We start from the raw sequence: 22,650 nt of genomic DNA on the forward strand, positions 1-22,650 counted from the left end.
CTTGTGGGCTCTTGTGTATGGACACTATTGTTCCTTGGCTATAGGTCAGTATTTGGCAGATGATCAACGTTTTTGACCCTAAATTGCAGTTTTGATGGCTTTTTGGTGACAGTCCTTCAAAGAGGTGTCAAACACTTTCTTTCCCAGGCAGGGCAGCTGTCTGGAATGGAGAACAATAGGCTTGCCTTAGGCAAGCCCAGACTTTTGCAGTCACATTAGCAATATTTCCACCCACAGACTATGTCTACACTTACAAGCTTACAGAGGCACAGCTCTCCCGTCGACATAATAAAACCAGCTTAATGAGTGGCGGTTGCTATGTCTGTGGGAGAGTGTCTCCCGCCAACATAGTGCTGGCGCATGTGAGCACTTATACCAGCAAAACTTATGTTACTCAAGGGTGGTTTCAAATGCCTGAGCGACAAAAGTTTTGCCAACATAAGTGCTAGTGTAGACATGGCCTAAGTACAACATAGAAACTTCATAATTTGACATTACCATTTTCCACTTTCACATGTTTAACATTGTTTACACTGCATGAATAGAGATGGATTTTCTAATGTAATTGTTTTTCTGTTTGCTTTTTGTTGGTGTCTCTAAGATTTATGTGTAGATATAAAAACCATATACCTCTTCTGCATGCATTCATTCTGTTAAATTTAGTTTACCTTTGGTGTTTCACTATGCACGCTTAACACTATCTAAATAATATAGTTTAGAAATTTGCTAAAATCAGTTTAGAAAATGAGAATAATACATTCTATTAAAGTGTCAAATAATGTGTGTCAAAAGGTAAGCTTTCACCAGTATGATGATTGTTTAGAGACAAACTTCTTTATTAAACACTCATTAGTTTACTGCAAATTTATTAAATATATACGTGAGTACACAGACTATTTATACTTGAGCAGGCTTACTGTTTAAGTGTTCCAATAAAATGAATATAATGAATTTCAGATGTAATTATAATGTGTTGGTCTGATTTCTTGTGTGTGTGTGTGTGTGTGTTAGCAAAGCCACTACACTTGAGAGAACCTACGGACCAGCTTGGATAGCATATGGACATTCGTTTGCAGTTGAGAGTGAGCATGACCAAGCAATGGCTGCTTACTTCACAGCAGCACAGCTGATGAAAGGGTATGTCAAAAGTAGACAATGCCATTTTATATAGAATGAAATTCTGAAAGGCTTAAAAAACTATCGACTTATGAATATTCATTTATTAACCTACATTACTTTTTTCATTAATAAAAATATACTTAAGGCAATAACTCAAATGGAAGCTTCAGTACCAGGCAAACTAGTTGAAACTATAGTAAAGAACAGAATTATCAGACACATAGATGAATATGATTTGTTGGGGAAGAGCTGACATGGTTTTTGTAAAGGGAAATCGTGCCTCATCAATCTACTATAATTCTTTGAGGGAGTCAATAAGCATGTGGACACGGGTGATCCAGTAGATACAGTGTACTTAGATTTTCAGAAAGCCTTTGACAAGGTTCCTCACCAAAGGCGCTTAAGCAAAGTAAGCTGTCATAGGATAAGATGGAAGGTCCTATCATGGATCAGTAACTTGTCAAAAGCTAGGTAACAAAGAGTGTGAATAAATGGTCCGTTTTCAGAATGGAGAGAGGTAAATAGTGGTGTCCCCCAGGTGTTTGTACTGGGACCAGTACTGTTCAGCATATTCATAAATGATCTGGAAAAAGTGGTAAACAGTGAGGTGACAAAATTTGAGGATGGTACAAAACTACTCAAGATAGTTATGTCCAAAGCAGACTGTGAAGAGTTACAAAGGGATCTTGCAAAACTGGGTGACTGGGCAACAAAATGGCAGATGAAATTCAGTGCTAATAAATGCAAAGTAATGCACATTGGAAAACATAATCCCAACTATAAATATAAAATGGTGGGGTCTAAATTAACTGTTACTACTCAAGAAAGAGATTTTGGAATCATTGTGGATAATTCTCTGAAAACATCCACTCAATGTGCAGCAGCAGAGAAAACAGCTAACAGAATGTTGGGAATCGTTAAGGGATCGATAATAAGACAGAAAATATAATATTGCCTCTCTGTAAATCCATGGTACACCCACATCTTGAATACTGCGTGCAGATGTGGTCTCCCCATCTCAAAAAAGATATTGAAATTGGAAAAGGTTCAAAAAGGGGCAACAAAAATTACTAGGGGTATGGAACGGCTTCCGTATGAGGAGAGATTAATAAGACTGGGACTTTTCAGTTTAGAAAAGAGATGACTAAGGGGGTGGGATATGATAGAGGTCTATAAAATCATGACTGGTGTGGAGAAAGTAAATAAGGAAGTGTTTTATACACCTCATAACGCAAGAATTAGGGGTCACCAAATGAAATTAATAGGCAGCAGGATTAAAACAAAAGGAAGTATTTTCACACAATGCACAGTCAACCTGTGGAATTTCTTGCCATAGGATGTGGTGAAGGCCAAGGCTATATAACAGGGATCAAAAAAGAAGTAGATGAATTCATAGAGGATAGGGTCCATCAATGGCTATTAGCCAGGATGGGCAGGGATGGTGTCCTTAGCCTCTGTCAGAAGCTGGGAATGGACTGCAGGGGATGGATCACTTGATGATTACCTGTTCTGTTCATTCCCTCTGGGGCACTTGGCATTGGCCACTGGCGTAAAAGACAGGATCCTGGGCTAGATGGACATTTGGTTTGACCCAGTATGGCCGTTCTTATGTTGAAAACAAGGGAGGAAAAAGATTATAAGTAGTGTTCCATAATCCTTCTGCTTGTTGAATACATCATTAGTATTAGATTATTGCTTACAGTTTAAAAGTTTAGATAGCGTTACTACCTAGTGTGTCATTAAAGTCCAGTTATCTTCGTTTTCAGTTTATAGGTGACGAAGCAAACCTGGATTAAACTCAGAATTAACTTGGGGATAGGAAAGGGAAATACATATTTCTAGGCTAAAATACTAGTAAACATTAGAATTAACTTCTTACACTAAATATTTTCCCCTCAAGGTACTCTTCAGATTAGTACTTCATTTGGAATCTATTTAATATAGTGTTACATAATACATATTCTTCCTTGAGTTACTGCACATGTGGATCCCATTTAGTGTCCATGTATCCCAGCATAGGCGTTTGGAACATTTTCACTAGCAGTGTCCAGTAGGGGTGGTCCATGCATCCTGTATGCCTCCCCCCTGCACCCTCACAGGGCATAAACGGCACAGGAACCCCAATCGCTTTAGGCAGTGAGTTGTAACAACATAAGTGTCCCTCTGTAGTAATCTTGTTCCTTAGCATTTAGTCTGATAGTTGGTAGTTAGTTTATTTATAGGTAGTAGGTTAGTGCACTTGTTACTGTTTCAGTTAGCTTGTTTGCAGTGGGTATGGGGAAAAAAGCAATTTATGGCAGAGCCCAAATCTCTGGGCTTCAAGTCAGGTCCCTCTGTAGGGGGGTTGTTCCTGTGACTGACACCTACAACAGGTGCCTTTACTGTCTGGTTGAGCAACATATTGTTGCTAAGTGTGTGATTTGCAAGTCCTTCAAGAAGCACACACAAAAGGAGAGGCACTTCAGCTTTTTCTTATGGAAAGGTCCATGAGAGCTATGTCTGACTCAGAGCATGAACTTGGTACAAAGGCTTCTGTTTTCAAAACTTACCTCGCCAATGCTCCTGTCACCAGAAATGTGACAGCTAAATCAGAAGCATTTAAAAATATGAAATTCAGAAAGGTCAATTAGAGGAGGCAGATACCCCCATTGTTAGAGGACTGAATGACTCTAAAGGACTGGTCTACACCTAAAATGTAAGTCGATCTAGCTATGGTTGCCTAGTGCTGTGAAAAATTTCATGCTCTGAACACCATAGTTAGGTTGTCCTAACCCCTGGTATAGACATGGCTAGGTCAATGGAAGGATTCCTCGGTCAACCTAACTACAGCCTCTCGGAGAGGGGGATTACCCACATGGATGGGAAAACGTCTTCCATCAGTGTAGGAATTGTTTACAGGAAAGTAGCTGCAGTGCTGCTGTAGCAGCAATAGGGTAGACATACCCTTTGCTCTCCGGTGGCAGGAGCAAAGAAGAGCTCTTCAAAGGAGCCACTACAGCTGGTGCCGAGAGAGAAGAGGAACTGTTGAAGAGAGCCATTACTGTCGGTGCAGGAAAGAGTGGGACTGAGACCTGCCATTTTGCACCACATAACAGAGCTGGTACAGAAACCTGCTTCTTCATCTAAAAGATCTCAAGAGAAAAAGAATTCACAGTCATCTGCCGTCTTCCTTTTTGGCACCAGCTTCACCAGCACCATTATTCTCAGCATCAGAGTTAGGACAGTCTTCTACAGTGCTTCTGTTGTCGGCATTTGCATCTTTTAGTTACAGCCAGCAGTTTCAAATGCAAAGGAGGGCTCAAAGCAGAGAGGCATCTACAGCTCCTCACTATAGGGACTCTTACAACTAAATTTGCAGCTCCAAAAGCTTATTTTGTGTTTTTTGCCAGACCTCAGGGTCATTCCAGAACCTGAGTCGCCAGTCCCGGAGGTTTTCCTGATCTTGATACCAGACAGATCCCCTCTTCAAAAAAGAAGCAAGCGTATCTCTAATGAAAATTTATTTGAACCAGCATGGCATTACAATTAAGGATTTGAGTCCCACTCAAATCCTTCAGTCTGCTGTCAAGACTTCTGCATTAGAAGTTTCTTCATCCAAAGACTGACTCCTCTGCAGACTCTGACAGGAGTCCACCACCAAGAAGGAAATCACATGGATGGAAAGAAAATAATTCTAGGGGCTCATATGGAAAAGCACCTCCTAATAGACCTGAGAATGCTAATTCTCACTGTGCTCTTCGGTTGCTTCTGAACTGGCCAAATATCCCTTTCCCATCTGGTCCACATCCATGGCCGTATTGGTTCTCATGGCATTCATATCCACAATTTCAGGGACAGGTTCTCCCACAATATACAGAGTCTGTTTGTGAGTCACCTGCTACAAACTCTTATAATTCTGATCACTCTTCTTATCAAGTTCAAATTGCAGAGGAGCAACAAATTTAAGTGTTAAGTGTTGCTGAAATGTCAGCCCATCAGAACAGTCTGGTCCTATACTTGTTTCTTCTTCCTTACTTGATTAAACCATTTCACAGGCTTACATCACTGTAAGCTGATGATTTAAAAACCTTTCAGGACTTACTGAAGCATCTGGCAAAAACACTAGAAGTTCCTTTGAAGACAGTTCAGGAGAAGGGATATAAACTTTTTGATATTCTACAGTCAGCATCCCAAAACAGGGTTGCACTACCTATTAATGAAGGAATACTGGATCCAACAACAGATCTTTGGTTGAGCCCTGCTTCCATTTTATCTACTGTAAAATGTGCTGATTGTAGATATCAGGTGCCGTCTGAAGGATTTGAGTATTTTTATACACATCTGGCTCCATCATCACCTAAGTTCCCTCTAAAGCTACGTGGCTGCCCAGCAGCCTATCAAGTGCTGCACAGTTCACATGCCCGTCCCCCCACTGCTGTGCAGCTCCTGCCCTCTGCCTTGGGAGTCCCTGGCCAGCTGCTCCCAGGAGCCTCCTGCTTGCTGTACAGAGCGGGGGGCAGGCACACTGATATCAGGGTGTCCCCTCCCACCCCTCTACCGCATCTCCACAGAGTGGCGGGGGCAACATGACAGGGCTCAGGAGTGGGATGTGGGACAGAGCTTGCTGACAGCTGCTGCTAAGTCTGAACAAGGAGGCTTCAGATTGGTGAGTGCCGATCTACTTAAAGGGGCAGCATGTCCGTCTCTCTCTCTCACACACATATACTGTGTCTGTGTGTGTGTCTCTCTTTCTCTCTCTCACACACACATATACTATGTCTCTCACACTCACTCACCTCCCAACACATACTTGTATTGTTGTTGTTACTTCTTGATACTTCCTGCAATGCACATATATTCTCTGTAATTTTATTCTTTTAAAGTGCGACTGGTCTATGCATTTCATAATTTTTATTTCTCTCAACGCTTAAATTTAATTATTTGAGTAGTGAGTTCTAAAATGCTATCCTGGCTGGAGTAATTATCCCTATGGTAACTTTTAAAAATGTGTTATAGCTATTTTAAATTTTAAAAATATGTGTTATTTGTTTCTACTGGTGGTGCACATCCACACATTACCTTGATATTGGTGCTCATAACCAAATTTATTCTGCACATGGATGGAAAAAATTCAAGGGAACATTGATTCATCACTAAATCTGTCTCTAAGGAGAAAGAACCCAAGAGACTTGATCTTTTCAGAAAGAAAATGTACTCTTCAACATCTTTACAGATCAGGAGAGCAAATTATCAATCATATTTAGATAGCATGGCTTATCTGCAATGGTGTAGAGTGTCAGAGTTTAAGGACAATTAAGGACAATCAAAGTGTAGAGTAGCTTAAAGCTACTTGTGAAGAAGGGCAGCTTATTGCCCTTCAAAACCTATTTCAAGCAGTATTAGATGCTGCTGATTCAAGTGCTTGTTCAGTGGTTACAGCTGTCATAATGTGATGCTCATCATGGTTGTCTGCATCAGATTTACAAAAGGAAGTGCAAGCAACTATTGAAGATTTGCCATTTGAAGATCAGAATCTGTTTAGTACCAAGACTGATGAATGTCTGCATTCATTAACAGACTCAAGATCCACACTCAGATCATTGGGTTTGTATGCTCATCCTTTCAAAACAAGACAATTTCGTCCTCAAACTTAATTCTCCGGATATAGGAACACTCAATATCTATTTTGTTCATATTCCCAACACTAGAGGCCTTTTCTGAACAATCTAGAAAGAGATCTAGATATCAGAAGATGGCAGCTCTGCTACCCCCTTCTATAACTACTCAGTTGGTCAGACAGAAAGACATCAAATTTGATGCAACAATCAAGGATCTTGGACTAAATCACAAAGAGGTATAACATTTTACTACACCCTTTGGTTCCCATCTGTTTTATTTCCTGGAGGCGTGGATAGCAATCACCACATTGCAATGGGTCCTTCAAGTAATAAGGGCTGGTTATGCCATTCAGTTTCAGTCTCTGCCTGCTTTCCACCCCTCTTCTTAGTCCCTTTTCAGGGACCATTTTCATGAGCGTGCCATGAGTCAGGCGATAGATGAACTGATCAAACTAAGAGCAATAGAGTTAGTAACTGAGGAGTTTATTGGAAAAGGTTTCAGTTCTCCTTATTTCCTCATACCAAAAAAGAAAGGCAGCTTACTTGCAATTCTAGATTTTGGGACCTCAACAAGTTCATTCAATGTGCCACATTTAGCATGGTAGCTCTCACTTCTGATATCCCTGCTCTGTATCCCATGGATTGGTTCATTGCCCTCTACAGGATGCTTATTTTCATGTGTCAATACACCCCATGCACAGAAAGTGTCTACGTTTTATGGTTCTGGGGGGTCATTACCATCTTTTGAAATTTCTTTAGCACCGTGGATGTGCCTACAAAGTTCCTAGAAGTAATTGTGGCCCATCTATGCAGACAAGGGTTGCATATTTACTAGGCCTGTTGATTAATCGCAGCTAACTCACGCGATCAACTCAAAAAAATTAATCGCAATTATAAAATTAATTGCGATTAATCAGAGTTTTAATCTCACTGTTAAGCAATAGAATACCAATTGAAATGTATTAAATATTTTTGGATGTTTTTCTACATTTTCAAATATATTGATTTTAATTATAACACAGAATACAAAGTGTACAGTGCTCACTTTATATTATTTTTTATTACAAATATTTGCACTGTAAAAAAGATAAACAAAAGAAATAGTATTTTTCAATTCACCTCATACAAGTACTGTAGTGCAATCTCTTTATTGTGAAAGTGCAACTTACAAATGTAGATTTTTTTTGTTACATAACTGCACTCAAAAACAAAACATTGTAAAACTTAAGAGCCTACAAGTCCACTCAATCCTATTTCTTTTTCAGCCAATCGCTAAGAAAAACAAATTTATTTACATTTCCAGGAGATACTGCTGCTTATTTCTTATTTACAGTGTCACCACAAAGTGAGAACAGGCGTTCACATGGGACTTTTGTAGCTAGCATTGGAAGGTATTTGTATGCCAGATATGCTAAACATTCGTATGTCCGTTCATGCTTCAACCACCATTCCAGAGAACATGCTTCCATGCTGATGATGCTCGTTAAAAAAAATGTGTTAAATAAATTTGTGATTGAACTCGTTGTAGGGGAGAATTGTATGTCTCTGGCTCTATTTACCAGCATTCTGCCATATATTTCATGTTATAGTAGTCTCGGATGATGACTCAGCCCATATTGTTCCTTTTAAGAACACTTTCACTGCAGATTTGATAAAACGCAAAGAAGGTACCAGTGTGAGATTTCTAAAGATAGCTACAGCACTCGACCCAAGGTTTAAGAATCTGAAGTACCTTCCAAAATCTGAGAGGGACGAGGTGTGGAGCATGCTTTCAGAAGTCTTAAAAGAGCAACACTCCATTGCAGAAACTACGGAACCCGAACCACCAGAAAAGAAAATCAACCTTCTGCTGGTGGCATCTGACTCAGATGATGAAAATGAATATGTCAGTCCATACTACTTTGGATTGTAATCGAGCAGAACCTGTCATCAGTATGGACGCATGTACTCTGGAATGGTGGTTGAAGCTTGAAGGGACATGTGAATCTTTAGCACATCTGGCACGTAAATATCTTGCAGTGCCGGCTACAACTTGTTTACAATGTTACCTGAAAATGAGAACAGGAAGCGGACAGCATTATCTTTTGCAAATGTAAACAAACTTATTTGTCTGAGTGACTGACTGAACTAGAAGTAGGACTGAGTGGACTTGCAGGCTCTAAAATTTTACATTGTTTTATTTTTGAATGCAGTTTTTTTTTTTACATAATTCTACATTTGTAAGTTCAACTTTCATGATAAACAGATTGCTCTACAGTACTTGTATTTAGGTGTATTGAAAAATACTATTTCTTTTCTTTTTTTACAGTGCAAATACTTGTAATGGAAAAAATATAAAGTGATTACGGTACACTTTGTATTCTGTGTTGTAATTGAAATCAATATATTTGAAGATGTAGAAAACATCCAAAAATATTTAAATAAATGGTATTCTATTATTGTTTAACAGTGCGATTAATCGTGAACAGTTTTTTTAATCGCCTGACAGCCCTAATATTTACCCTTACCTAGACAACTTGCTTCTGTCGGAGAAGTCACAAATGTAGGTTATAGTAGCAGCAAAGAAAGTTATTTATTTATTTTCATCCCTGCATTTGAGGATCAACTTTTAAAAGTTGAATCTGATTCCGTCACAATCCACAGAGTTCATTGGAGCTCTCCTAGACTCAGTAGCAGCAAGAGCGTTCCTCCACCTGAACAGATTTCAAATAATAAAAAAACTGATTCTCCATTTCCATACCTGTCCTCTAATGACAACAAGGATGTGCCTTAAACTTCTGGGCCATATTCACCAGGTTAAGTCTCAGACCATTTCAAGCATGGATAAAGTCTGTTTACCGACACACAATCCATGATATATATCTGTCATACTGTCCTGCAGTGGCTGAAGAGCGTGCATACTAACCTTAGGGCAGACTGTTAAGAAACAGGGCACAAACCCCAGATTGGTTGTGAGTTCTGTACTTTGACTTCACCAACCATTTATCAAGTGTAAACTCCTCAGGCAGTATAACAGGCACTATAACCATCTTTAATCATTTTTGTTGCTATAACCATCTTTCTTTAATCATTTTTGTTGCTCTCATCTGGACTTTCTCCAATTTGTTCACATCTTTCATGAAATGAGGCACACAGAACTGGACACAATACTCTAGCTGAGGCCTTATCAGCATGGAGGAGAGTGGTAGAATTACTACTTATAACACTCCTGCTAACACATTCCAGAATGATGTTTAGGTTTTTTGCAACAGTGTTCCACTAGCTTGTGATCCACTATAACCCCCAGATCCCTTTCTGAAGTACTCCTTCATAGGTAGTCATTTCCCATTTTGTATGTGTGCAAACTTCCTAAATGGAGTACTTTGCATTTGTCCTTGTTGAATTTTATCTTACTTACTTCAGACCATTTCTCCAGTTTGTCCAGATCGTTTTGAATTTTAATCCTGTCCTCCAAAGGGCTTGCAACCCCTCGCAGCTTGATATTGCCCGCAAACTTTATACCTATACTCTCTATGCCATTATCTAAATTGTTTATGAAGATATTCAAAAGAACTGTGGGACCCCAGTTGATATGCCCTTCCAGCTTCAATGTGAACTGCTAGTAACTCCTCTCTAGGAACAGTTTTCTAACCAGTTATGCACCCACCTTATAGTAGTTCCATCTAGGCTATATTTCCCTAGTTTGTTTATGAGAAGGTCATGCAAAACACAATCAAAAGCCTTATTATAGTCCGGGTATACCAAATCTACTGCTTTCCCCCATATCTACAATGCTGGTTACCCTGTCAAAGAAAGCTATTAGAATGGTTTGACGTGATTTGTTCTTGACAAATCCATGTTGACTGTTTTATCACCTTGTTACCTACTAGGTGTTTGCAAATTGATTGCTTGATTATTTGCTCCACTGTCTTTCCGGGTAAGAAGTTAAGATGACTAGTCTATAATTTCATGTCTGTAATTCCATGTCAGTGTTCTATTCCAATAATATTAGATTAACTCTTATCCTTAAAGGACTTGTCACTATCGCTTCAATCAAAGTTCATTTGGCAGCATTCCATTCCATATCTGTATTTCATCCTCCAGTAGAGGGAGGTACAATTTTCTCTCTTCGGTCAGTGAATAGATTTATGGAAGGGCTTGTCCGCATTTTTCTTCCTGTTAGAAAAATCACTCAAATATGGGACTTAAATTCAGTGGTTTTTTTGCTTATGGACACTCCTCCCCACCCTTTTGAACCTCTTATCAAATTATCCAGTTCCTCTGCTATCACTGAAGGTAGCATTTCTGGTGGCAATTACATCAGTTTGTAGAATAAGCGAATTACAAGCCCTAATGATGAATCCGCCATTTACAGTTTTTCACCTGACTAGAGTAATCATGAGACTGCATCCATCTTTTATGCCTAAGGTACTATCAGATTTTCATATCCATTAATTCACCATTTTTCCCCAAAAACCTCATTCTTCACTTGTTGAATCTAAATTATATACTTCAGAATTGAGAAGACTGCTGTTATATTACCTAGATAGAACTAGATCTTTTTGTAAAACTTCAGGACTTTTTGTTGTGTGTGGTAATAAATCAAAAGGGATGACTGTTTCATCATAAAGACTTCCAAAATGGGTATCCAATTGTATTAGAACTGCTTACGATATTAGTAAGAAGAGTTCTCCATCAGAGTGCAAGCTACATCAATAGCATGCTTAAGTCAGGTTCCAATATTGGAAATATGTAGAATGGCTACGTGGTCTTCAGGTCATATGTTTACAAAATGTTATTTGTTAGTCACCACTTCAAGATCTGATGCACATTTTCAAAGAACCTTTGCAATCTCTTTTCAGATAACTCTTAGCCCTAGCCCCCCCCCCTTTAAAAAATGACTGCTAGCTTATCATCATAAGTGGGATCCACATGTCCAGTAGTTCAAAGAAGAAAGAAAGGTAACTTAGCTGATAGAAACTGTTGTTCTTCAAGATGTTCTGTGCACGTGCATCCCACAACCCATCTCTGTAGCTCTGTCTTATGAATGAGGATTTTGGTCAGCAAAGGAACTGAGTGGTGGTTGTTGTCGCTGCCCCCTTTATGCCCTGGAGTCTAAAGGGCATATGCGTGACCCCTACTGGACACTGCTAGTGAAAATGTTTTGAACTCTTGTGCTGGGGCACATGGATACCATAAGTGGGATCCATGTGAGAACATCTCAAAGAACCACAGTTACTATCAGGTAAGTAACTGTTCTTTTAAAGTTTTTTTTTTTATGTAAAGGTTTTTTTATTTAAAGTATACTTATAAAGTATCACACAATTAAATGCTTTTAAGATTTCTGCAAATTATTAAATATTTACATACAAGCAAATAAATATATGAAGCTTCCTTTTTTCCTTGTTTTTTACAGCTGTCATTTGCCGATGCTCTATATTGGACTAGAATATGGTTTGACCAACAATTCAAAATTAGCTGAAAGATTTTTCAGCCAAGCCCTAAGCATTGCACCTGAGGATCCTTTTGTTATGCATGAAGTTGGAGTGGTTGCATTTCAAAATGGAGAGTAAGTTTGCAAAGGGAGATAAAGAAAGACAGTACTACTAGTCTATATTCTTTTCCTAAAAGTAATGTAGTAGCATATATTTTGTTTTTATAAAAGGGCTTATTTTGAGCTACAGAACAAGAAACTGCTTATGATTCTAATTAGTTAGTATTCACCCTAAACTCTTACTTGTCAAATTAGTTTTTTTTTCTAATAGGGTATTTTATCTGGTTTGATGCTTTAAGCATTGAGTCAGGAAAGAATTGATACTTGGGAATTAGGCACAGATAGAACAGCCAGGCATCATATGAGGTATTCATATGTGCAGGAGATTCCATGTGTTGAAATGATTTTGTTTTTGGCAAACCAGGAAGTACCAAGATGATTCCAGAGAGGGGAAACATTTTTAAAAGGTGTATAAGGTTAAGATTTTGATTGTTATCCATAGCCTGGTTATTGGGAGCATTTAACATGTTTCTGGGCTGTACTCCATTTTAATTTTTACTCTGTAGTTTGGCTTTAAGATCATGCACCTTTGTGTGCAAGATATTTGTCACAACTGCTTGTATTTCACCATTTAATTAATGTGAATGAAATTATCTGTGAATAAATAGTGTGAAAAATAACTTTTCTCTCTTTCTAACACAGTTTATTCAGCTTTGTCATTAGGAAGGGACTTTTGAATGGCAACTGTGTGATAGATACTTTGTTGGTAATTCCAGTAATGTTTTTTTCTTATTTTAGTTGGAAAACTGCAGAAAAGTGGTTCCTCGATGCTTTAGAGAAAATTAAAGCTATTGGAAATGAGGTAATTTTTAATTAATGCATACTTAATTTTATGTCAGTGAACTATTTATTAAAACTGCAGGTTCTCATATTATATTGCCTTATGTAATTGGATTGTTAGAATAAATGCAGTAAATTCTGAGACATTGTCCTCCCCAATGATATAGACTGTGACTTAAAACCTTAGCCTAGTATCATTAAGTTCTGCCATCCAGTGTTTTCATATTTTTACATCATGCTTATCAGACATACCTTTTTACCTTTTCCCATAATATACCTTTTCCAAAACAACAAGCCTTCAGCTGAAATTAAAAAGTAACAGATTTAAAATGTATTCTTTTATGTCTGTGGCATAGCTGTTAGCAGAATCCAGATCTGACTCCCAGTTGTGTGCCTTAATTGTTAGACAGTGCTCCGTCCCATATGAATTCTCCAATCACATATGGAACTCAGTGCAGCAAGGTATTAATGCAGATATCTTAGTTTTTAAAAAAACGCTTAAACATGCATAGGAATAAGAATAGAGTTTGTACTTACGGTGTCTGTGGTAAAGTTACAGCACTTCTTCTGATGCTTCAGAGCATAAGCTAAACACCATGACCGGAAAGGAATTTAAGGATTTTCGCAGCTTAGATATTGGCATTGTGTGGCCAGTAAATGGACTAATTATTTCAGAGCAGATAAATTTAGACCATGGAAGAAAAGGGATAAAGCCAAATGGGATATTTAGTATTTGCAATCATTCTGTCAAGATCTAGTTTTACTGAGGGTCACTTCTGCACTGCTTGTTGATGAACCCAACTGTGCTAATAAATAATAAAGGGTTAAGTTTGAAAGTGCAAAGCTGGCATTGAATTTGTAAGGTGAAGATATCATTATTTTTGTGTTTGCCATCTTGTCCAAATAAATGTTATCACTGCAGTTTTTAAGGCTATTTAACTGGGATGGGGGCTGGAAGAACCTGGAAAAGATAACTAAAATGGGGAGGAAGATTCACTTTAATAAGTAAATGGTTTCATTGGACAATGTTTGCTTATTTTACCTAACTGTTTAATGTAAAAGGAATTTTAAATACCTGTCTTCAGGTTTTCATTCTCCATGAATGAACTGCCTTGTTCATTTACATGCTGATTTATCTGTAGTAATTGAACACACAGAATTTAATTAAAAGCTGTTAGGTTGATATCATTAGGTTGGATGTATTATTTTGCAGGTAACAGTTGATAAATGGGAGCCTTTATTGAACAACTTAGGACATGTGTGCAGAAAGCTCAAGTAAGTGGAAAATGTGAAATGTTTTAAAGCTACATTTACCTGGTATGTTACAAAAAAGTTTGTTCTTCTTGGACCCAGTGCTTATTTACAATAAGACTTTACTCTGTCAAAGCAGTGTAAGGCGGTCTTCTTGGAAATCAGAATGAGGCCACCTAAATCTGTTTGTGCACATTCACTTGCAGTGTGTTTACACATGGACATGGTTTACAGAGAGAGGATGCCTCATGTATATGCAATAATTCATATAAAATCTTAAGTCTTAAAATTATTTTATTAGTTGATAAAATTTTAATCATAAGTGCTCAGATCTACATTTTAACTAACTTCTGCATCAATATTGAAGTCCTTGATTATGCCCAGATTCTGCAGAACAATCTGCATCAGTGTAAGAGTCTTCCTGTGCAGACTGTTTTCCTGGATCAGAATGTGACTTATTACTCAAGCAAAATTCTCACTGGCTTCTGTAGGAGTTTTGTCATAAAGACTGTAGAATTACTGTTGAGAATGACAAGTTCAAGGTTTGCAGCCATCTTTCCACCCATCTCCAGAAGCTTTACTACAGATTTGCTGTGAAATAAAATACAAATACTTTTCTGACTGAGTTACAAAATAATGCTTGAAATAGATGTAAAATCCAAGGACAGTTGTAAAACAAAATCTGAGCATATTTTTCTCAACAATACATCAATAACGGCCATCTTTTTAAGATATTTATTTTTAAAAAATGTTCTTTGATGCTAGGACTATTCCATATTTTATTCAGGTTATGACCCTGACAAAATAATGTTACAGTACAAATTACATATGGGAATTATACCTTTGTAGCAGACTAATTATATCAGACTAATATTTTTAATAAAAATTCATTTAATAAAAATGTTTGCAGTTCAGAAATGTATTCATATCTATAAGTTTAAAATCTGATTGTAATAGTTAAATATAATTTTATTTTGTTACATATGAACAGTGCTATAATTCCTTAATTGGTGATGTGGTTTATAGCTATTGTGTTTCAGAATCATTCATGTGAAAGCAATTAGAGTGGAGAGTTACTCTGAAGCTCTACTGTTGCTTTTGGCTTCAGTAGTAATTACACCTTTTACAAGAGCTGCCAACTAGTCTTAATTTTCCTTAGGAAATAAGGACTTCTGTGTAATAGCTGCCCACTTTGCCAAAGCAAACAAAAGGCCATGCTGCTGGGAAACTATTCATTATATTCCTGGTGGAATTCTGCACCAAATAATTAAAAATTCTAGAACAAAAAAATAAAAATTCTGTGCACAATATTTTAAAATTCTGCAAAATTCTGAATATTTTATTTGTCAAAATAACACAGTATAATTACACCAGTTTCAATTATTTTTGGTCATTTATTTCAAAATAGCTGTCAGCAAGTATGTCTTTAACAATACAGACAATAAAAAAGATTCAGGAAATGTTTTTTGACAAATAGATTCTTTATTAGGCATATTAATACAGAACTCAGAGTAATAATTCATTTAAACTGCAATACAGAACTGTATTTCCTGCCCTTCTCGGAAGCAGTGCAAAGGCTTGGGGGAGTCAGGGGTAATGGAGGAGCTGAAACAAGGAGGAGTCGGTGGCACCTTAAAGACTAACAGATTTATTTGAGCATAAGCTTTCGTGGGTAAAAACCCACTTCTTCAGAGGAGCTGAGGGAGAGGGAAGTAAATTGCTGGGAAGGAGCCTGGGTGTGAAGCCTGGGAAGGAGCCTGGGTTGTTGGGAATGGGTGGGAAAAGTATTGAACAGTTCTGTTTTGTTTTTTTGGAGGGGCGCGAGACAGGAAGGGATTGTTAGGGAGTGTCCCCATGCAGATCCTGGCTGACCCCTAGCCTCTCCCATTCAGTCAGGCACATCTGCCCCTGTCCCAATGTGTCTTTGTGTGCCCTCTCCCAACTACTCCCCTGTCCCTATGTAGCTCTGCATGCCCCTCATCACCATGTGGCTCTGCACCTCCCTCCCCCCGTCACCCTGTGCCTTCACTCCCATTCAGCCGCTGCCCCAGTGTGTCCTCCCCCACTAGCCCTTATGAGCCCCTGTCTGAACCCCCCTCCCCGTCCAGCACCTCACAGCCCTTGTCTCCTGACTTGGCCTGATAAGTGCTGCCAAGGCAGTTTTCTCTCTTCCCTGCTGTGGGGCACTGCAACTTTGTTCGAGGACAACAGCGCCCTCTGGTGGGCAAAATGCAGAACTGCAGCAACATTTTGTCAGAAGCTTTTTTTCTGTGCAAAAAATTAGAAATCTGCAGGGCTCATTAAATATGTGCATGTGCAGTAGCACAGAATTCCCCCAGGAGTATCATTGGTATAATTATAGAGGGGTTTTTTCAAAATCCTTGTTTCAGTTAATAACACTTTCGTCTTCTAAAATTTCCTAGAATAAAAAAATTAAAAATAGTTACATCACATTTAGAGCAGCCAATACTGTATTCTTTGTTCATGTGTCCATGTGTTTAAGACATTTTTCTAAATAGTAAAACATTTTTCAGGAAAAAAATCATTTTAATTTAAAATTAAGTTGACAGACTACCATAAAATGCTACGTGCTAGAATAGATATGAATATTGTGTAGTGTGGAAGGCTTGGTTTTACAGCGAACAAATTTTATATTTAATTGTTTTCTAGCATTTCTGACAGCTTTACATGTTGCTATTTGATAGTTTTATATAATAGAAATCTGAGTTAGCCATGAAAACAGATGTAAGAGAAAATGCTATCTAACAGTCCTCTGAGATTTGTGATATCTGTATTTTAATTATAGTAGCTTGAGATTCTTGTAGTAAGGACATCAAGCTGTAAGCGTGTGTGCTTTTGTATGTTTCTTGGGTTCTGGATGAATGATTGCCATACCTTATTTGATTCATGGATGATTTTAATTTCAGGAAAGGCTGTCTGGTATTTGAAGGGAATTATGGGATATACCTAAAATGTTCAGAAGCAAAGTAAAGAATTGCTTATATTTTGTTTCATTTGAAGGTTTTAAAGTATCTTGAAAATCCTCATATGCCCCATAACATCAAAATATGTAATTTGATAAATGCTATGTTCTTGCCTGCCTCTGGAAGGCAGAATTAGAAGCAAAGTGGAGGTAGCAGTAATACTATTTTCTGTGCAGCACCTGAAGCTTTCCATAAAATTCCTGCCACAATCCCAACAATGTCAAACAATCTACAGAGGGTGCTTATTTTCCTTAAGCTTACCAGTTCCTCTCCACCCCAAGCAACAGTGGCAGCATGATTGGCTCAGCTCTGCTGCCATTCACATCTCTAATGTAGCTGTATCCAAGTGGGGAGGGAGATAATGCTGCCTCAAGTAGCATTAAACCTCTACGGTAGTTTGCCACATAAGATAGGATCCTCTTCAATGGGAGGTGACTGCAGGGAGCTACTGCATCTTATATCCACCCCCACGCCTTTGTGGCTGGCTACAAATATGCATATGTAGCAACTTTAAATTAAGCTTATCTTTAATAAGTAGCAATATGTTCTTTCCACACGCAGGATTTAAATCTAAACATAGAATATCATTTTCTTGAAGATTTTTCATACACTTCAATTTTTTTAAATCTTAAATGTGAAGGTATATCCTGGATAAGGGAAAATTTGGTGGTTCTTCGAGGAGTGTCCATGTGGGTGCTCCACTTTAGGTGTCTTGGCGCCCTGCTCTTGTAAACGGAGATTTGTAGTAGCCATCTTATGCCGCTCCAAGTGGTTACATAGCGGAGTGCAGCCAACCATGCCCCAGGTGCTTCTCTACTGCCTTTGGCTTGAGTTGGAGCGACAGCAGCACCCTTTCTTACCTTTGAGAGCTTAATAGTTTGCCGTTGTTCCCGATAGTGTTAGCTTAGTCGTAGTTAGCTACCCTAGCCCTTTGCCCTTTATATCTTATATTTTAGTTTATATTTTTTTAAAAAAAAATTATATATTTTTCTCCCTTTGCCCCAGCCTCTCTGGCAGGTACTCGGCTATTGATTAAAGAAAAAAAAAGAAAGAACAGTAATAACCCCGTTTTTCTTTCTCCAGAGGAATTTCTCTCTCAGGCGTGCCCAGCTCACCTGGCTTTAAACGCTGCCTGACTTGCAGACTTTCCATACCGGTCTCTGATGGTCACGCACAGTGTGTCACACATTACCCAAAAGTGTCCACACTGCAGAAAATTGACTGGTACAGGACAAGGAAGGCTAGGGATCTCCAACTGAAGCTCCTGATGATGGAGAAATCCCTCAGACCAGCGTCCGACCCCGAGTCCAGGACACCTCCTGGTCACCAGTGGCAGCGTCTGACAGGGGATCTACTTCAACAACGGCTGCTACGGAGCCTGCTCCTAGAAAAGCTACCAAAAAGTGGTCTCACACATCCCCACAATGTGAATCACCTAAAAGAAAGTGATCTCCAAATGAAAAATCTGTCCTGGTACCAATGGCACCAAGAGCGCCAGACCATGAGGCACTGGGAACATCCGTACTGAAACATCCTGAGGAGCTAAAGATCCTATGTGGGAAAGCTCTAATGGAGGTGCACACAGTAAAGCCAAACCTCCCAGCTCGGCACCTACGGAGCTGAAGAAAACCTCGGCACCAAGCAGTACAGTGTCACCATCTGCCGTGTACCTATTCAGCACAGCTCCAAGTCATTGGCACGACAGCTTTTACCCTAATTCCCGGTCAGTGCATGATGCCATCCCTGGCACCAAGCCTTATGGTTCCGCAGCAATTCATGAGGCATGCAGACCTGATAGTGGCCTCAACACCTGGAATTCCCCTACTCAGTACCGACAGTACCTCAGCAAGACCAGAACCAAGCTTGGTAACCACTCCCTGTGGATCAGACCCTCCCTTCTCCAGTGATGAGGAAGAAGAGGATGAGGCAGTAATATACACTCCGTATCACTCCTCCCCTAAACCTGGACCCTCTCAGCACCAAACATCTACATACATGCGAGGCTGATATAGTCAACCATGGGCACCGCCACGTATACCCTTCCCACCCAACTGGCCATATTGGGATCCATGGGCAATGTATAGGGCAGAGAACCTTAGGCCCCCTAACCCACTGAGGTCCAAAACAACTCTGTCCCCTTCACCAACTGTCCCAACACCCTCAGAGACACAAGAGGAAGAGATAGAGGAGCCTGATGACACACCTGAAGGTGACACCCTGCTGCCCACCCACATATTGTCTTTGTCGCCAGACAAAACAATAATGCCACTCCCCCCCACACGCTAGGGGGGATGATTTCAAATCTTTTCAAGACCTCTTCAAAAGTGTAGCTGAATCTCTGGACATTTCATTAGCTGAGCTACAAGAGACCCACCACAAGCTCACAGACATATTCCAGGCATCCCGAGCAGCAAAGATAGCGCTGCCAATTAATGATGCCATTATGGACCCTGCAAAAATAATCTGGCACACACCCGCCACAGCCGCTCCCTCCTGTAAGAGGTCTCAAAATAAATATTATGTGCCAGCAAAAGGGGCTGAGTTTCTATTTACCCACCCTGTACCAAACTCGCGGGTGGTGGATGCGGTAAATCAAAGGAGGGAAACAACACCAGTCTAGAACGACCCCATATAATAAGGCCTGGAAAAGGCTAGACCTCTTCGGAGAGAGAGCCTACTCCTGTGCCACACTCTACTTCCATGTAGCCAATTATTCAGCCCTACTGGCAAAATACACACAACCATCCACCTCCAGACAATCATTTTGAAGGTGTGGTTGAGGGCACAAGACATCCACACTCTCTGATTGCAAAACCAGATCCGGTCCCCAGCCCATACGGAGACCATCGGGTAATATGGTGACAGTCTGGAACTGTCAGACAACAGACAAATGGCTTCTGGAGATTATTCAGAAGGGCTACTCCATCCCCTTTATTTCTATCCCACCTACTCACTCCTCTCCCCCATTCATCTTCAGGGAACTCTCTCATGAGCACCTGTTACAACAGGAAATAAACCACCTCATACAATTAGGTGCCGTGGAACCTGTACCATCTCAGCACGGGGAGAGGTTTTTATTCCCATTATTTTCTTACTCAGAAAAAGAATGGCAGGTAGAGACCCATCCTGGATTTATGAAAAGTCAACACATTTTTGAGAATGCAATGTTTCAAAACAGTGACTATATCCACAATAATTCTGGCAGTAGAGAAAGGAGATTGGCTCTCAGCCCTCAACTTCCAGGATGCTTATTTTCATATTACCATATGCCGCACACAGAAGATTCCTGAGATTCACCGTAGGGAATCAGTATTTACAATACAGAGTGCTACCCTTTGGCCTGTCAACTGCCATAAGAGTTTTTTTCCCAAGGTTCTCACGGTCATTGCAACTCACCTCCGCAGACAGGCAGTGATGATTTTTCCATGCTTAGATGACTACTTCCTAAGGGCACCAATGCAGCAAGGAGTGATAAACGGCATGCATACCACGATAACCCTGTTCATGGACGTTGGGTTACAGATAAATGTACAGAAGTCCACCGTGGTCCCTGTCCAACAGTTGGAATTTATAGGACCCTACCTCTACTGTCTCACAGCAACAGCAATGTTACTCCAACAACGCTTCCTCACTCTAGTCAACCTAATTTCAACAGATGGACAGCCCAAAAACATCTGCCAGAATGTGTTTACAACTGTTGGGGCACATGTCGGCAACAACATTTGTCTTAAAATATGCCAAGCTCCACATGAGTTTCTTACAGGCCTGGCTTCGAACAGTGTATATACCACACAGACATTCTCTCAACTGATGCCTCACGATGCCCCTCATGGTAAAAGAAACACTAACATGGTGGACACAACCACAGAACATCTGCTCAGGTGTCCCTTTCCAACAAAAAGTTCCAACCATGACAATCACGACGGATGCCTCTCTAGTTGGTTGGGGGGCACATTTATGCGACAATATGGTCTAGGGCTGCTGGTCTCCAGCAGAGTCTAACTTGCACATAAACTTACTGGAGCTAAGGGCAGTCCGAAACGCATGCAAGCACTTTCTCCCTTTAAATAGGAACAATGCCATCAAGATCCTTATGGACAATATTGCGTGCATGTTCTATATAAATCGCCAAGGGGGAGCATGATCATACCCCCTATGTGCAGAGGCAGTACATCTCTGGAACTGGTGCATCACCAACAACATAGAGATTTCGGCATCCTGTTTGCCGGGATGTCAGAACACAACAGTGGACCACCTAAGCAGCGATTTCTCACAAACACACAAGTGGGAGATGGATCCTGGAATTCTCAAAGCCATATTCAAACTATGGGGGTTCCCCACTATAGACCTATTTGCAACAGCTCAGGACTTCAAGTGCCCACAATATTGCTCCCAGGCCAGATTGGGACACCACTCCCTGGGCAATACTCTCCTCGTAAAATGGGAAGCCCCACTGTTGTATGCATTTCTTGCGATCCCACTACTGATCCGAGTCATTCACAAGATCATGCAGGACAAATCCAGGGTCATTTTCATTGCACCCACATGGCCCAGACAAACATGGTTCCCATTCCTGAGACAGATGCCAGTTAAATCACCTCAAACCCTTCCCTTAGTTCCTCACCTTCTGTCACAGGACATGGGGCGTGTCCGTCACCCCAACCTCGCAGTACTCCACCTCAAGGCCTGATTACTCCATGGCTGATGGGGGTAAAGAAGGACTGTTCTGAAGAAGTGAAAGATATACTGCTGAACAGTCGCAGACTAAGCACAAGAAGGATAGATACACATAAGTGGAAATGATTCTGCACTTGTTGCCAGGACAAACGGATCTTTCCACAATCAGCCCCACAACTTAGAATCCTCGACTATATACTGGGCCTTAAAAAATCTGGGCTATCCACCTGCTCCGTCAGAGTACATCTGGCTGCCATCACCTCCTTCCATGACAAGGTGGATGGAGTCACTATCTTTGCTCACCTGATGACTAAACGCTTCCTTAAGGACATAGAAAACACTTACCCCACACTAAGAAACCCTACTCCCATGTGGGACCTCAACCTTGTTCTACACGGTCTCATGGGAAAACTGTTTGAACCCCTTGCAACTTTCTCTCTGTTATACTTATCAATGAAGGTTGCTTTCCTCATTGCCATCACGTCAGCAAGAAGGGTGGGAGAATTAGTTGCCCTAATGGCAGACTCACCTTATACGACATTCTTTAAGGATAAACTAACCCTATGACCGCACCCCAAGTTCATCCCCAAGGTTGCCTCCCCTTTTCATTTAAATCATGCCATATACTTACCTGTATTTTTCCCGAAGCTCCATACCGACAGCAGGGAGGCCTCACTCCACATGCTAGACATCCACAGAGCACTAGCTT

General features: G+C 40.0%; 1 protein-coding gene across 2 annotated transcripts in view; it reads left to right on the top strand.

Moving 5' to 3' along the window:
* CDC16 (cell division cycle 16) overlaps positions 1–22,650 on the top strand; it is a 64,469-nt gene that overhangs the window by 29,256 nt on the left and 12,563 nt on the right. For both annotated transcript variants that reach the window (XM_074964236.1, XM_074964245.1), the window contains exons 12-15: positions 1,012–1,137; positions 12,112–12,264; positions 12,988–13,051; positions 14,243–14,304. In XM_074964236.1, the coding sequence (XP_074820337.1) occupies positions 1,012–1,137; positions 12,112–12,264; positions 12,988–13,051; positions 14,243–14,304 (405 nt within the window). The remainder of the gene's footprint in view (positions 1–1,011; positions 1,138–12,111; positions 12,265–12,987; positions 13,052–14,242; positions 14,305–22,650) is intronic.

Source organism: Natator depressus, chromosome 1 (genome assembly GCF_965152275.1).
Source record: "Natator depressus isolate rNatDep1 chromosome 1, rNatDep2.hap1, whole genome shotgun sequence".
In the NCBI taxonomy this organism is placed as follows: domain Eukaryota; kingdom Metazoa; phylum Chordata; order Testudines; family Cheloniidae; genus Natator; species Natator depressus.